We start from the raw sequence: 13044 nt of genomic DNA, 5'->3' as shown, positions 1-13044 counted from the left end.
TAAGGAAAGCATATGCACCGTGGTCTGAGCTCATGGAGAAAGGAAGGCTTAAAATAGTCTGGAGCTGTCGGCAAAGTGTCAAGGAGAGATGAAACTTGCCGTGAGACGGAAGGAAGGAAAGGCTGTATCAGCAGAGAAGACAGAGGGCACGTCAAGCAGCTGAAACGGCCCGTTCAGGGATGAGCCAGTGCTCCAAAGGCACTGTGGCTTGCCCGCTTATGGGAACTGAAAATTCCATGAAACATCACTCATATTTTGAACTTAGATTCTGTTTATGTTTCTGTCTCTACCTTTTCTGGTCCTTGACTCAATATTTCTCATCACTTAGTTCTTCTTTTCTATGTATCAAGAAATTGCCCACCTTCTTCTTTCCTGTCTGTTCCCCAGTGGAGTTCCTGTCCATTCTTCTTCAGTGCTGTCTCCTTTATTAGATGATCTTTCTTAAAATGAAGGCCCCTGGGAACATAGTTTCATTCTAGAATACAGCTTGTTGGACTAGGTTAATCTCAACCCATATTAACTCAGTTAGATTATCTTGCCTGGGAATTTGGAATTAAGACAAAAAAAAAAAAAAAAAAAAGGCTCAGTTGCTTTTGTAGGACCAAGCTGAATGATCATGTGTACTCAGGGACTGAGACAGAGTAGGAGACAGTCATATACAAAACAAATCACTAAGTTACACAGTCATTCTAGAGCCAGAAAAATTAAAAAAGAAGCAAAGATGTGAATCCCTGTGGTGTATGGGAAGACTTGCAAGAAAAAGAAATAGGAAAAGCATGGCTACCTGGCATCTGTACAGTGCCTGAGAGGCAACCACATGCCCTGTAATAAGGTCCAAAAGATTTCCTTGCCATGTGATAGCCCCTCCTTAATGGTTCTCACATTATTTTTAAGTCTTGTTTTAGTCTTACCTATAAAATTAACTAACAGTGAGCATAGAATAATGTTTTAATGATATTATCTAATAGCAATTAAGCTCCCCACCCCAAAGAGAAAGCTTCTATCTTAAAATAAATAACTTCATGATTGAGCACTTGTCTGGCATGTAAAGCCCAGGGCTCCCACCAGATTACAAACAAATCAGAACAAGTCTATGTGTGTGCTGTGAGAAAGAGTGCCTTTTATCTCCAGGAAGTGGTCCTGGGCTGCTCCCTCCTCAGTGGTGATGAGAAAAGGAGTGGCAGAGAACCAGGAGCAAATCCCAGAATCCTTCATTTCTAGGTTGAGAGCACCAGCCTCCCTTTGAGGGAAGAAAGAAAAGAACTAAAAAAGAAATAGAGGAGCTGGGTGTGATAGCACACGCCTGCAATCCCAGCACTTGGGATACAGATAAAATCAGGAGTTTATAGTCGTCTTCAACTACATGGTGAGGGGAGGCTAGTCTAGACTACATGAGACAGTGTCTTAAAAAAAGAAAGAATGTAGGGAAGAATGGGTAAGACTAAAAGGCATCTTCTTTATAACTCCCTCTCTTTCCATAATACATACCACTTTACAGACTTAGTAGACTCATTTCCAGCAACAGGGCTAGAGTCTGAAAACTCATTTTTAAAAAAAAACAATTTTGGGACTAAACAAATCTATTGTCTTGACTGCATCTTGCTCTAAACTGGTTTCTCCAAATGTAAATGGCTCTGTTCTACAAATGCATAAGATCTTCAAATTCTTTAGAATATGGTGTCTTTAACCAACACAGAACAGCAGCCAAAGCCACTGACTTCTATCCCTTCTAGATTAATCTTTTTAAAGATTTATTTTTTAAGTGTGTGTGTGTGTGTGTGTGTGTGTGTGTGTGTGTGTGTGTGTGTGTCTTTATGTAGGTATGTGCATGGGTGTGCAAGTGTCTGTAGAGGCCAGAGGTCTTGGATCCCTTCGGAGTTGGAGTTACACGTGGTGTGAGCCACCTGATGTGGGTGCTGTGAATAGAAACAAGGTCCTCTGGGGGGGCAGCATGTGCTCTCTCCACATGCTGTGCCTTTCTCCAGCTCACAGGCTCAACGTTTTAATGGTTATTTCTGTTCCCCACCCCACCCCCAATTCAGTATCTTCTATGGAAGGAATGGGCCCCTAGAAGGATTCAGTGACTATGGAAATCCAGTGTAACTTCACAAGAAAAATTTAAGCTCAACATTTAGAATGAGCACAACTGGATGCCTACACGTAGAACCCTGAAACTGGACTCCTACCTCATACTGCGTTGTAACCTAAAATGAGCCCTCAAACTAATCTAAGAGTTGGATACTAAAACCACAAAACTATTAGAATAAAACAAGAATAAATTTTTATGATCTTGTATTGGATGATGGTTTCTTGAACATAATATCAAAAGTATAAGAAAACAAAAAAGTAAATTAACTGAATATCATCAAATTTTAAAGCTTTCATACATCAAGAATATTTATCCCTTTCATTGAGTTGTCTGCACTTTTTTGATAAATATTTGTAAATGCTATATTGAAGGCCTACATTCAGAATATATAGAGAACTCTTATAACTCATTAACACAAAGATAAATATGACTGGGAAAAGATTTGAATAGATGTTTTCTCCAAAGAAGATACAATCAGTATATCGAAATGTGAGTGATATTAGTCATTAGGGGAATACAAATAAGACACCATTTCACACTGAGTATGATGGCTAAAATCAAGAGACTTAGCAAGCATATGGAGGAATTGGGATTCTTATACACTACTCCTACAGACCTGCAAAATAGAGTGGCTACTTTGGAAAACAGCTTGGCAGTGCTTCAAATAATTAAACAAAGGAGCTGGACATGGTGACCATGCCTTTAATCCCAGCACTCCTGGAAAGAGAAGCAGGTGGATTCCTGTGAGTTTGAGGCCAGCCTAGTCTGCCTAGTGAAACCCTATCTCAAAAAACAAAAAAACAAACAAACAAACTAGAAAAAAAGAAAGTTACTTACCATATGACGCAGCCATTCTACTCCTAGTTATTCAAAAAATTAGAAAGCATGTCTACACAAAGACTATGGAGAGAGTCTTACATCATTGACAAGGGGAATCTTTTGACATCTCTTTAACTTGTTTTAATCAGTAACTACTTGGTTCTTTTGCAGAGTGGAAGAACACTGAACTAGATATAAATGTAATTGGAGAAGGGAACTGTTAAATTAAATCATATATATATGAAAGTATATTTACTACAATTTCTTTTATTACAATCATATATATATATATGATTACAATTCTGCTAGCTTACAATATCTTTCTGGTTGAAAAACACTTGTGTGTTAAGTTCTGAAGCATACCAGTAAATTCCTTCAAAGCTTACTTCTGAAGTGTAGTCTGTGGTCAAACAGCACCAGCATCAGCTAGGAGCTGGTAAGAACTCAGCATTACAGCCTTCATAGACCTACTGGCACGATCTTGATTTTACCAAGTGACCCCCATGTACAATATCTGAAAGCTGTTTGCTCTCAAAACTTTCATTATACTTAAAACTAATCCACACTTGACAAACTCAACTAAACCTACAAACGAAGCCCGACTATTGAAGGTGTGTAGTCCGTGGACTAAAGAATAGCTTCTCAAACAGCACCATTCTCTTAGGAGCTGACCAGAGAAGGGGATAGCAAGTCAGCCTCCCTGCAGCTTCCCTTCCATTGTGACAAAGTCACTACCATCACAAGGATGTTCAGATCCTTGGGGAAAGAAGAATTCCCTAGCACAGCCCACTTACAGAACCTATCAAGAACAGGTTTTGCTTTGCCATAGTGAACTCTGCCTGTGTGACCATTAGCGTTGGTTGGTTGATTTCACTCTGTAGATGACAGGAAAGTTCGGCACTGTGTTTGCAAGAAATTAGCAGACAGTAATCACATTTTAAAGTCAAAATGTGTTCATATTTATGAATTTAAAACTGACGCTGACAGCTAATAAGAAAAACTGTATCCATGACACCAATGGAATGACTGTCCTGGGAAATCTAGGACATATGGTACCAAAACCCATGAGGCATTAGTGACCTGGTTGAGAACTGGGATGCCCTTGGTATTTCTCTGGGTCTCTAACACCAGAATTCTGGGCACCAACCTCTTTCCCACTCTGATATATTTGCACATCCTCTCTGCCACCACATTTGCACTATCCCTTCAGATCCCAGCTTTAAATGCCATAGATATGCTGGAAACATTCTCTAAAGTTACTCCCATATCCCCACTCAATCTAGCTTCTCTTAGTTTGCTTCTTAGCACTTATAACCATTCATCTCCACAATGTTATCTGCATGTCAGCCTCCGTACCAGAAGTACCCAGTGATTCTCTGGCATACTCTTGCACCACGCATATTACTAGATACATTATGAGTTTCTAATTAATAAACAAATGAAACATAATTAGAATTAGAGAATAAGTAAATCTAGTAAAAATCATCAAATAGTCTATAGCTCATTAATAACAACAACAATAAAGCAGTTATCAACAACCCATAAGTCTTTGAGGCTGGTGTATGTAGCTAGAGTTTTCCTGCCTGGCCCACAGTCAGGACAAATCTCTAGCTACAAATGGTGCCCAACGAGTTGGCAAGAGTTTTCACCTAAAAACTGAGAAAAGATTCTAAAATGGAGCTAAAAATAGCTTCCTAATTGTCTCTCTCAAATGAGCGGCAGCTGCCGGTTTGAGCTACTGGTGGTTTCCTAGCGTGCGCGCTCGACCTGCAGTATGGCGGGAATGAGGCCTCTGCAAGTGGCACATTAAGCTGCATGGTGGATTTAGCCTTTGCTAGTACAAAAAAAAAAAAGAGGTTTCTGGGCTACATGCTGCTTGGATAAAAGCATAGACCCACGATAGCTCCCAGAGCTGGTGGTAAACGTACCACCGCCATGTTGGGAAGCTGAGGTGGGCGGAGCCAGCAGCCACAGTGCTGCAGTTTAAAGCAATAAATCACAATAAGACAGATTCAGATGTAATAGTTTACGTGTGTAAAATATACGTAGGCTTGAAAGAGACAAAAAAGGTGATATATACAGTTATATCAACAAATACATAGTTTTAAAAATAAAGTCTTTAAAGAGACAGTAAAATTAATATAAAAAATAAGCCACGTAAAGATGAATATTACACAGAGAATCTGGATTGTGTTGTCTTTGGGATTTTTAACTGCAGAAAAACATTTGATTGTAAAAGATGTTGAGTTAAACCAATATGTATATTTTAAAGATACCTTGACTTCAAAATTTGGATGTAAGGATGTGTTACTTTGGAAAGGAGACTCTGCTTTTGTTCCCACAGAAAGCCAAAGGCTATGGATTTGTTCCAGATTAAGATACATCAGGTTTGACCAGCCAAGACCTCCTGAAAGGTCTCTGATGACACCATGGCCCAGATGATCCAACATCCAGAATGGTTTGAAGGCAACTGGCTCAGACAATACAGCCTCATGGACTATTCCATAATCCTAAAATTTTCTTTGTGTCCCCATAAGATACAGCGCCCCCCTCCAGCAGGAAGTAGTAAGAGAAGCTACACCCAAATTCCCAAATTATATGTAATTTTACTTTGTTAAGGTTAAAACCTTCCTTTTTGGATTAAAAAAAAAAAGAAAGAAAAGGGGAAGTGCTGTGGGATGTTCTGTATGGCAAATGTGTTACTCTGATTGGTTGGTAAATAAAACACTGATTGGCCAGTAGTCAGGCAGGAGGAAGTATAGGCGGGACAAGGAGGAGAATAAAGCTGGGAAGTGGAAGGCTGGGTGAGAGACACTGCCAGCCGCCACGATGACAAACAACATGAGAAGATGCTGGTAAGCCATGAGCCATGTGGCAAGGTATAGATTTATAGAAATGGATGAATTTAAGCTGTAAGAACAGTTAGCAAGAAGCCTGCCACGGCCATACAGTTTGTAACCAATATAAGTCTCTGTGTTTACTTGGTTGGGTCTGACGGCTGTGGGACTGGCAGGTGAGAGAAATTTGTCCTGACTGTGGGCAAGGCAGGAAAACTCAAGCTACAGGTGTAGGAGCATATACCTACAGTCACAGCATTCAGAAGACCGTGGCAGGAGGATCTCAAGGTGAAGGCAGTTTGAGCTAGATAGCAAGTTCCAGACCAGACTGAACTATAAAGAAAGACAATGTCTAAAATAAACAAATAAGCCTTTTGTTTCATGATCTTGCTAATACACAAAATAGTGGGATCCAAGCTAAATGATTTAAATCTATGTCCCTCCCAGAGACAATCTGTAAACTGAAGTTACCACCCAGAATGTAATGGCATATATATAAATTGCCTCATACAGTGGTAAAGAGCACTTACTTCAACCAGATATAGGTTTAATTCATATTCCCCCCACCCCCAGTCTCCCTCTCTGCCCCTCTCTCTTCTTCCACTCCCATCTCCCTTTTGTGGTCTAAGGACTTAATCCAGGGCCTTGTACACACTAGTGCTTGTACACTTGTACACACTACTGAGCTTCATCCCTATCCCAGGATTTAATTCTTTATAGGTATCTCTAGGTTTCCTTTACTCAAAATATAAAATTACATGTCCAGGCCTTCATGGGAACCCACTTATCAGACAGTCGAGGCTCAGCCATGGCCATTAAGCTGCTCACCTCAAATGCAACAACTTCAGTTATAGTTGCAGCATTATATTACTTTATCTGCCACAGTTTAGACTTTTAAATGCTTTAAATTAAAACATCTTCACCAGATGATCATTTCCAATCATTGTTTCAAGGCTGCGGTGCTTCTCTGTCTAGACTGAAATCTAACAATCTGTGTCAAGGGCTCTTGAATATAAGCCCAGGATTTATAGGCCATCTGATGATGAGTGGAGCTATGGAGAGAAAAGTCTTCTGGGCCCCTATTAACAACCAACGCAATGGCAGGAACCACAGCTCCTAAGAACAAGAGTCTGGAAACAGTGAAGCAATAGCTTTGGTCTTTGGAATCAGACCAACTTCAATTCCAGTTCCCATTCTAGAGACAGCCTGCTGCTAGCCATGCACAAAAGCCTTAATGCCTCTGTTTCTCATCTGCCCTGCCAGTAAGTGGGGACAGTAAGCATGTCTCCCCAAAAGGTAGATTGAAAGGATGGATGAGATAAATCTGGATACACATTTAACTCTGGGTCTTTAACTCTCAGGAAATGTTAACTGTGCCTATGTTAAGGTTCATTCTCAGCATCAAGGAGCTATTTCCTCTACAAGTGGAGATATTTGGAATGAGAGAATGGCACGAGCTATCCCTGTAAAACCTGAGAAGTAGCTGGTATTCTTTGCCTGAGTATGATGAAAGATCTCATGGTAGAGGTCACACAGAAGCAGCTGGGACTGCCCAGGGTATGGATACAAACAGTCCCTGAGATGAGCACCCTTTGTCATACACTGTGGGTGCCTTGTATGCATCTCAACAGCACTATAAATACCTATAAATCCCATTTATAAGTCACAAGCTGTTTTACTGATGACACTGATGCCCAAATTGTATCTGATCTAGTCTTCACAAAAGAAGAGGAGAAGATAAATCATTCCAGTATAAAGCAGGAAGAACAGGGTACCTGCATTAGATAACAAGCAAGAAGCAAACAACTTACGGCTTTTACTGGAAAAAAAGGACAGAACGGTAAGTTGGGGTACAAGAGAATGGAAAGATATGGAGTCTAAACATTCATCTGTGTACAATGACGAGATGTTTGGGTATGTATGTGTTTAATTGAGCACAACAATAAACATTGACTGAACACTTACTAAGGGTAAGCCCCCCCCAAATGATTTGCATACATTATTTCTAATCATCCCAAAAATGCTGCAATGGGTGTTGACAGTTCCATTTCACAAATAACGCCAAGAGAGGCCACACCCTCACTGGATGCTTCTAGTAAACTGCAGTGGGGTTCTTCTCACTTGTTCTGATGTCAAAAAGTCAGTGCCCTTCCCCCTAAGACAGCACTGCAACTAATCCTACCCTGCAACGGGAAGTCAAATAAATAATAAAGAAGAATAAAATGGAGAAAAGAAATTATCTAGAAGTAATATAGGGATCCAGAGTGTGGAGACAAATGTCACTGTCAACATGAAAAGGAAGGTAATGGAGGATGAATGTGCAGGTGACTTTTTCTTCCATCTATTCATTCTCCATCTCAAGTTTTTCTGCCAGATCAAGAAAGCAAAGCAGTAATTATCCCAGTCAGCATCACTTACCACATTGCCTTCAAACCCAACTTGAGTTTTCTCAGCCAAATAGCAAATACCAGTCTAGGTGTTTACTTGTTCGTCACAATGTTATCAAGACTAAAAGATGACATCATTCATCTATTATCTGCATTGAAAGGTAATCACTCAAGAGAATGAAAGCAAGCCTCCTTATCCAACAAATAACATTATGCCTCACACAGCAACACTTCTAAAAATCTGCCCTATACATATCCTGTCAACGCAAAAGGACACACACTGAGCCCTAATGAGCGCTGCCAAAGTCTACATCATCATCAAATCCTACATCGTGATCCAGAGAGCATACAGTTTTATAAAATGGAGTATGCTATTGATATATGTTAGGCTGCTTTGTAGCTAATATTCCAGGTAAAGCTGATTTTTTTTTAAAAAGTATCACATTTATAAGTATGGATATTTCCTTCAAAAGCCAGGGACCAAATGGACAGTAACTGCACTACCTGATTTGCTGAAATCAAGAGTCTTAATATTTGTGTAATGATTCAAAAGAAAAACTTTTTTGCACTAAAACCTTAGCTACTACAGCCAACCCCATTCAATGACAAACTTCGGTATTTCAAATGGAAAAAATAGTGGTATGCTAGGGTGTGCAGAGATGAACTGGAATGCATAAAAATTGCATGTATGGGTTAGGCACTGCCTTCCTCAGGAAAAAGACATTTACACGTGTAAGATAAAGCAAAATGACAGCACATACACTCCAATTTGCAGCCCTAATCACATAAAGATCTGTGGTTTTTGTTTTTTAATCCACTGGACTTCATTTTACTCCAAATGCAAAGATATCTGTCAATGTTAGAACTCTTTGCTCACCTGCATATACACAGACCCTGTCAAATATCACAGAAAATTTAAAGGCTTTTCTCTGAAGTCACACTTGCTGCTAAACCAGTGTTCAGCCTAAGAGATAACCACCTCAAGAAATGGAGCAGAAAATAAACTATCCCTTCTGCCTTCTCATCAACTAAGTCTATCTGTAATGCAGCTATAACTTCACTTGCCTTTTCTTCAAACCTAAATGTTTCTTTAACCACCTAGCCAGATGTCCTCATAGCCCCTTCAGGCCAATTGCTCATCATCACAATGGTTTACTGCAACTCCACCCTTTTCCCACCTTCAATTTCAACAGTGCATTTAAATTTTTTCCTTTTAAGAGAAAGACTGTGTTTTAAGAATCCACACACACCCCCAAGTAGTTCAGTGAACGGTCATGTTAATATCATTGAACCCCAGGGAATCTTCTGTTTAATTGCTACTCTTTCCCTTCCCCCAGAGGACCATTTCTTATCTGATGTTGCAATGGAAAACACTGCATGAAGACAGACAGAGCAAACACACAATGGCTTTAAATTTTTAAACATCTAACCTTTTCATGAGTCACTGTTAATCATTTGCACCTGTGCCTTTAATAATCAGCCACACAATTAGTGAAGCAAAATCTGCGGGATGGAACTCAGTAAGGACACCCTAATCACAATTGCTCCCAATTCAAGGAAGAAAGGAAAGGGGGCTTTTGTCTTCTGTGACAAGAAGCAAGTTTTACATGCCAGTTCCACCAAATCTAGAGGGCATTCAGAGCTCCCAGTAATCAAAATCTTGTAACAGTAGAGATCAAAGCTGGGTGTGGTGGCTCACCCTTGGAATCTCAGCCCTCTGAGGTAAGATTACCATGAGTGTGTGGCCAGCCTGGACTCTATATTGAGTGAGTTGCAGGCTAACCTGGGTTCAAGTGTGAGATCTTATCTTAAAAAAACAAGGGGCAGGGAGGGACACTGAGTCAAGATCTCTAATGTACATATGCGTGTGTATGTCCTCTTATATTTCCAAGTATTAAGTTTTTGCCTTCTATAACCATTTTCAACTAAAAAAATCATTCTGGAATATAAGTATAACACTAATTGAGGGAGTAAATCTTTTAAGTTATTGTCCCCACTAAGAAGGTAGGATCATTGACATTATACTACTTCATCACTTATCCCATGTGAAAGGCAAATTTAGAGCAACAGGAACAATATCCTGAAAAGGTAGATGCTGCTCTGCACCAATGAAACACACACATCTAGAAGGTACAAATAAGGCCTCTGTTCCTTGCAGTCTATCTTCAGCAGTCATAGTCTCTGTGAGTGGAGGTGTCCTCAACTGCGTTGGGCAGAAAAGGATTCCCTATGAACAGCATCTGGACCACACCTTATTTGACCAAAGGCGATGCTGACAAAGGCTAGGGAGAAATATGTCTAGTCCAGATGAGGGGATAGCTCAAAGAATCAAATATGCCCCTCTCTAATTAAACAAGAGAGGCCCTAAAAATGACCATTTTGTGCAATGGAGTTCTCCTAGACCATCCACTTCCAAATGCTGCTCATTCTATGGAATGGATGGTTAAGATTTTACAGTCCAGTAGCTGCTGCCGCTCTTTTAAAACCCTAAAAATGTTGTGGAAAGCGTCCATTTAGTGTGTAAATATGCTTTGGGCACTAAAACACTGCTGAAATATCGGAAAACACTCCCCTCCCACTACAGAAATGTTCCCAGTCCAACGCTTAGGGGATGAAGATTCCAAACTGCCTGTACCAAAATTTCTTTTCATTTTTTAGATCCACTTGCTTGCTGGGGAACCTACTGAGGAGCTCTCCAAAAATACTACCTACAGTTCGTCTTTTGGTTCTACTGTTTACCTAGTCTAGGGAAGGTGAGGAGTGTTTGGTAGTTATCCAGTCCTTCCACTTGTAGCAGGAATGAACGAAATAGCAGCACAACACTTAACTCAGTAGAGCTTTAAAAGCATCCTGAAGTCTCGAAAAACCAAAAAAAAAAAAAAAAAAAAAAAAAAAAAAAAAAAAAAAAAAAAGCATCCTGAAGGAACAGAGGCGTCTCTCTCCCATCTACACCTTCCACCCTCTTTCTTCCCTATCCCTGGAATCTGCAGCCCTTCTCTAGCGACTCCTGGAAGAATCTTTTATTTCATAGGGCTCTCGGACATGACCCCGGTTATTCCCACCCTTTCATCCTCCATATCCAACCCTTTCCCACTGCCCCAGTCCACCCCCTTACCTGATAATGTCGTCGTTGTGTCCCAGGAAGAATTTTTGGCTGTGCTCTCTGGTGTTGTACACCACCCCAACCCCAGCTACAAAGTAAACCACCTCCTTGCCTGCGGTGTAGTACAGGTTGTTTCGGCACTGGTGACCCCGGTACCCGTACACCCACTCCAGCCGAAGCTGGCAACTGGGAGCTGTCCGATCCGCCATGATAAGCCGACCCCGCGCGACCCCCCGGTGCCCCGCGCGCCGCCTCTGTCCTCTTCAAGGCTCGGGCTGCAGCGGACCTGCAAGGGCTCAGGGTACAGCGCGGGGCGCCGATTTCCGCGGCGACGCACAGGCACAGCCCAGCACGCCGGCCGCCACCATCATCCGCTGCTGCGGGAGACGAGCTGCGGCAGCGGCCGGTGTGCAGCAGCAAGACCCCGCTGGGCGCCCCGGCTCCTTCCCTCGGGGCCAGGCGGCTTTAGGGGCGCCAGCACCCGCGCGCACGCCTCACTGCACCTGGGGGCTTTGGCCCGCGGGAGTGGTTCTCCCCTGGGTCACCCCGCCTTTAAAATCAGAGATCTGCATATCCAGACACAGATTACCCAGTTCGCCAAGTTTGAGGTGTGTGGGGGCTTCGCAGCAGGCGGTGGGATTTATTCTGTGACAGGTCTGATCTGACAAGCAGCCGGAGTAAGCTTTGCCATCACCGTCCTTGGATCCGAAATTGACTGTCTATATCTAGGATGCAAGAGCGAGGAAGAGAAAGAAATTTTGCATGTCACCTCGTACAAGAAAATGATCACCAAACTAAAACCAAGTTGTGGGTTGTGTTTTGGGGTTTTGTTTTTTTAATTGTCCACCTTTCTCCATCCATATCCACCTCCTTAATTATAGGAAATAAGCCCTAAACGCTACTGGCTGGCAGTTGCTGATCTAATTTGAAATAACACTTGCTGTTTCCTCCATAAAGCCAGGGCGAATATAAAATGGTCATTTTTTTAGATGCTCCAATTAGCTGTCATGCATGTGTTTAAAACCCATACCCTCCATGAGCCTTCTCTTCACAGAGAAAACCATAAAGAACTTAGCTGCTCTCCCTAATCAGCAACTCTAATTGCAAGCTTCATTTAAAAAAAAAATTCTGAATTGGAGGAGACCAGGCAACAGGGCAACTAAAGAAGAGCGCTATCTACAAACGCTCCCGGTCCAGGAAAAATAAATAAATAAAAATAAATAAATTAACAAGTGGCAAAATAATAATAATAAAACAATATAATAATAACAATAATAATAATAACATAATCGTGCCCCTGTCTTCAAGATCTGAGCTAGCTAACTAGGAGACCCTGCGGGTTCCAGGATCCTGCTTATAGCTGGGGGGGAGGGGGGCGGGGGGGGCGGGGGGGGGCGAGGTCTCCCGTGGGGCCCCCCGAGGACAGCAACATCCCATGCTCGTCCAGGCGCCTGCCACCGCGGTCCCGAGGGATGCCAGCCCCAGGGATACCCTGGCTCGAGCGCCACGGTCCCAGCAGGTTTCTACACTCCCACCTGGACCAGCCTTTCTCGGAGCATCCCTGCTCTCTTCGCCTCTAACCTCTGCTGCCCGCCGTGCGTCCGGGATTCCGCACCAGCCAGCAAAATCCTCTGCCTGCCCTCCCTCCCCGGCCTGAGCACCCGGGGATAGGCTTCGTCACTGGGGCGCCTAGGGACCAGCTCTTCCTCCAGCCCGGGCTCGGGAGGCGGGGCCAGCGCGAGGACGGGTTACTAGGCGAAATCGCGGCGCTAGGAAACGCAGACGCCCGCGAGGGCTGAAGCCGCCCCT

General features: G+C 42.3%; 1 protein-coding gene across 6 annotated transcripts in view; it reads right to left on the bottom strand.

The window, feature by feature from the left end:
• Eml6 (EMAP like 6) overlaps window positions 1–12927 on the bottom strand; it is a 266137-nt gene extending 253210 nt beyond the window's left edge. For 3 of the 6 annotated variants that reach the window (XR_008217395.1, XR_008217394.1, XR_008217393.1), the window contains exons 1-2: window positions 12771–12899; window positions 11248–11960 (exon numbers count right to left, since the gene is read on the bottom strand). Coding sequence is in view for 3 of the 6 variants with exons in the window: in XM_052734573.1 (XP_052590533.1) it covers window positions 11248–11444 (197 nt within the window). In the remaining 3 variants the exon portion in view is untranslated. Of the gene's footprint in view, window positions 1–11247; window positions 11961–12770 lie in introns of all 6 variants that reach the window. The other 3 variants (XM_052734572.1, XM_052734574.1, XM_052734573.1) reach the window with 2 other exon arrangements.
• Between the last annotated feature and the right edge of the window lie 117 nt (window positions 12928–13044).

Source organism: Peromyscus californicus, unplaced genomic scaffold (assembly GCF_007827085.1).
Source record: "Peromyscus californicus insignis strain IS unplaced genomic scaffold, ASM782708v3 Scaffold_13__1_contigs__length_99412109, whole genome shotgun sequence".
Classification (NCBI taxonomy): Eukaryota; Metazoa; Chordata; class Mammalia; order Rodentia; family Cricetidae; genus Peromyscus; species Peromyscus californicus.
Note: the sequence above shows the minus strand (reverse complement) of the source record. Positions and strands in the feature narration are given on the sequence as shown.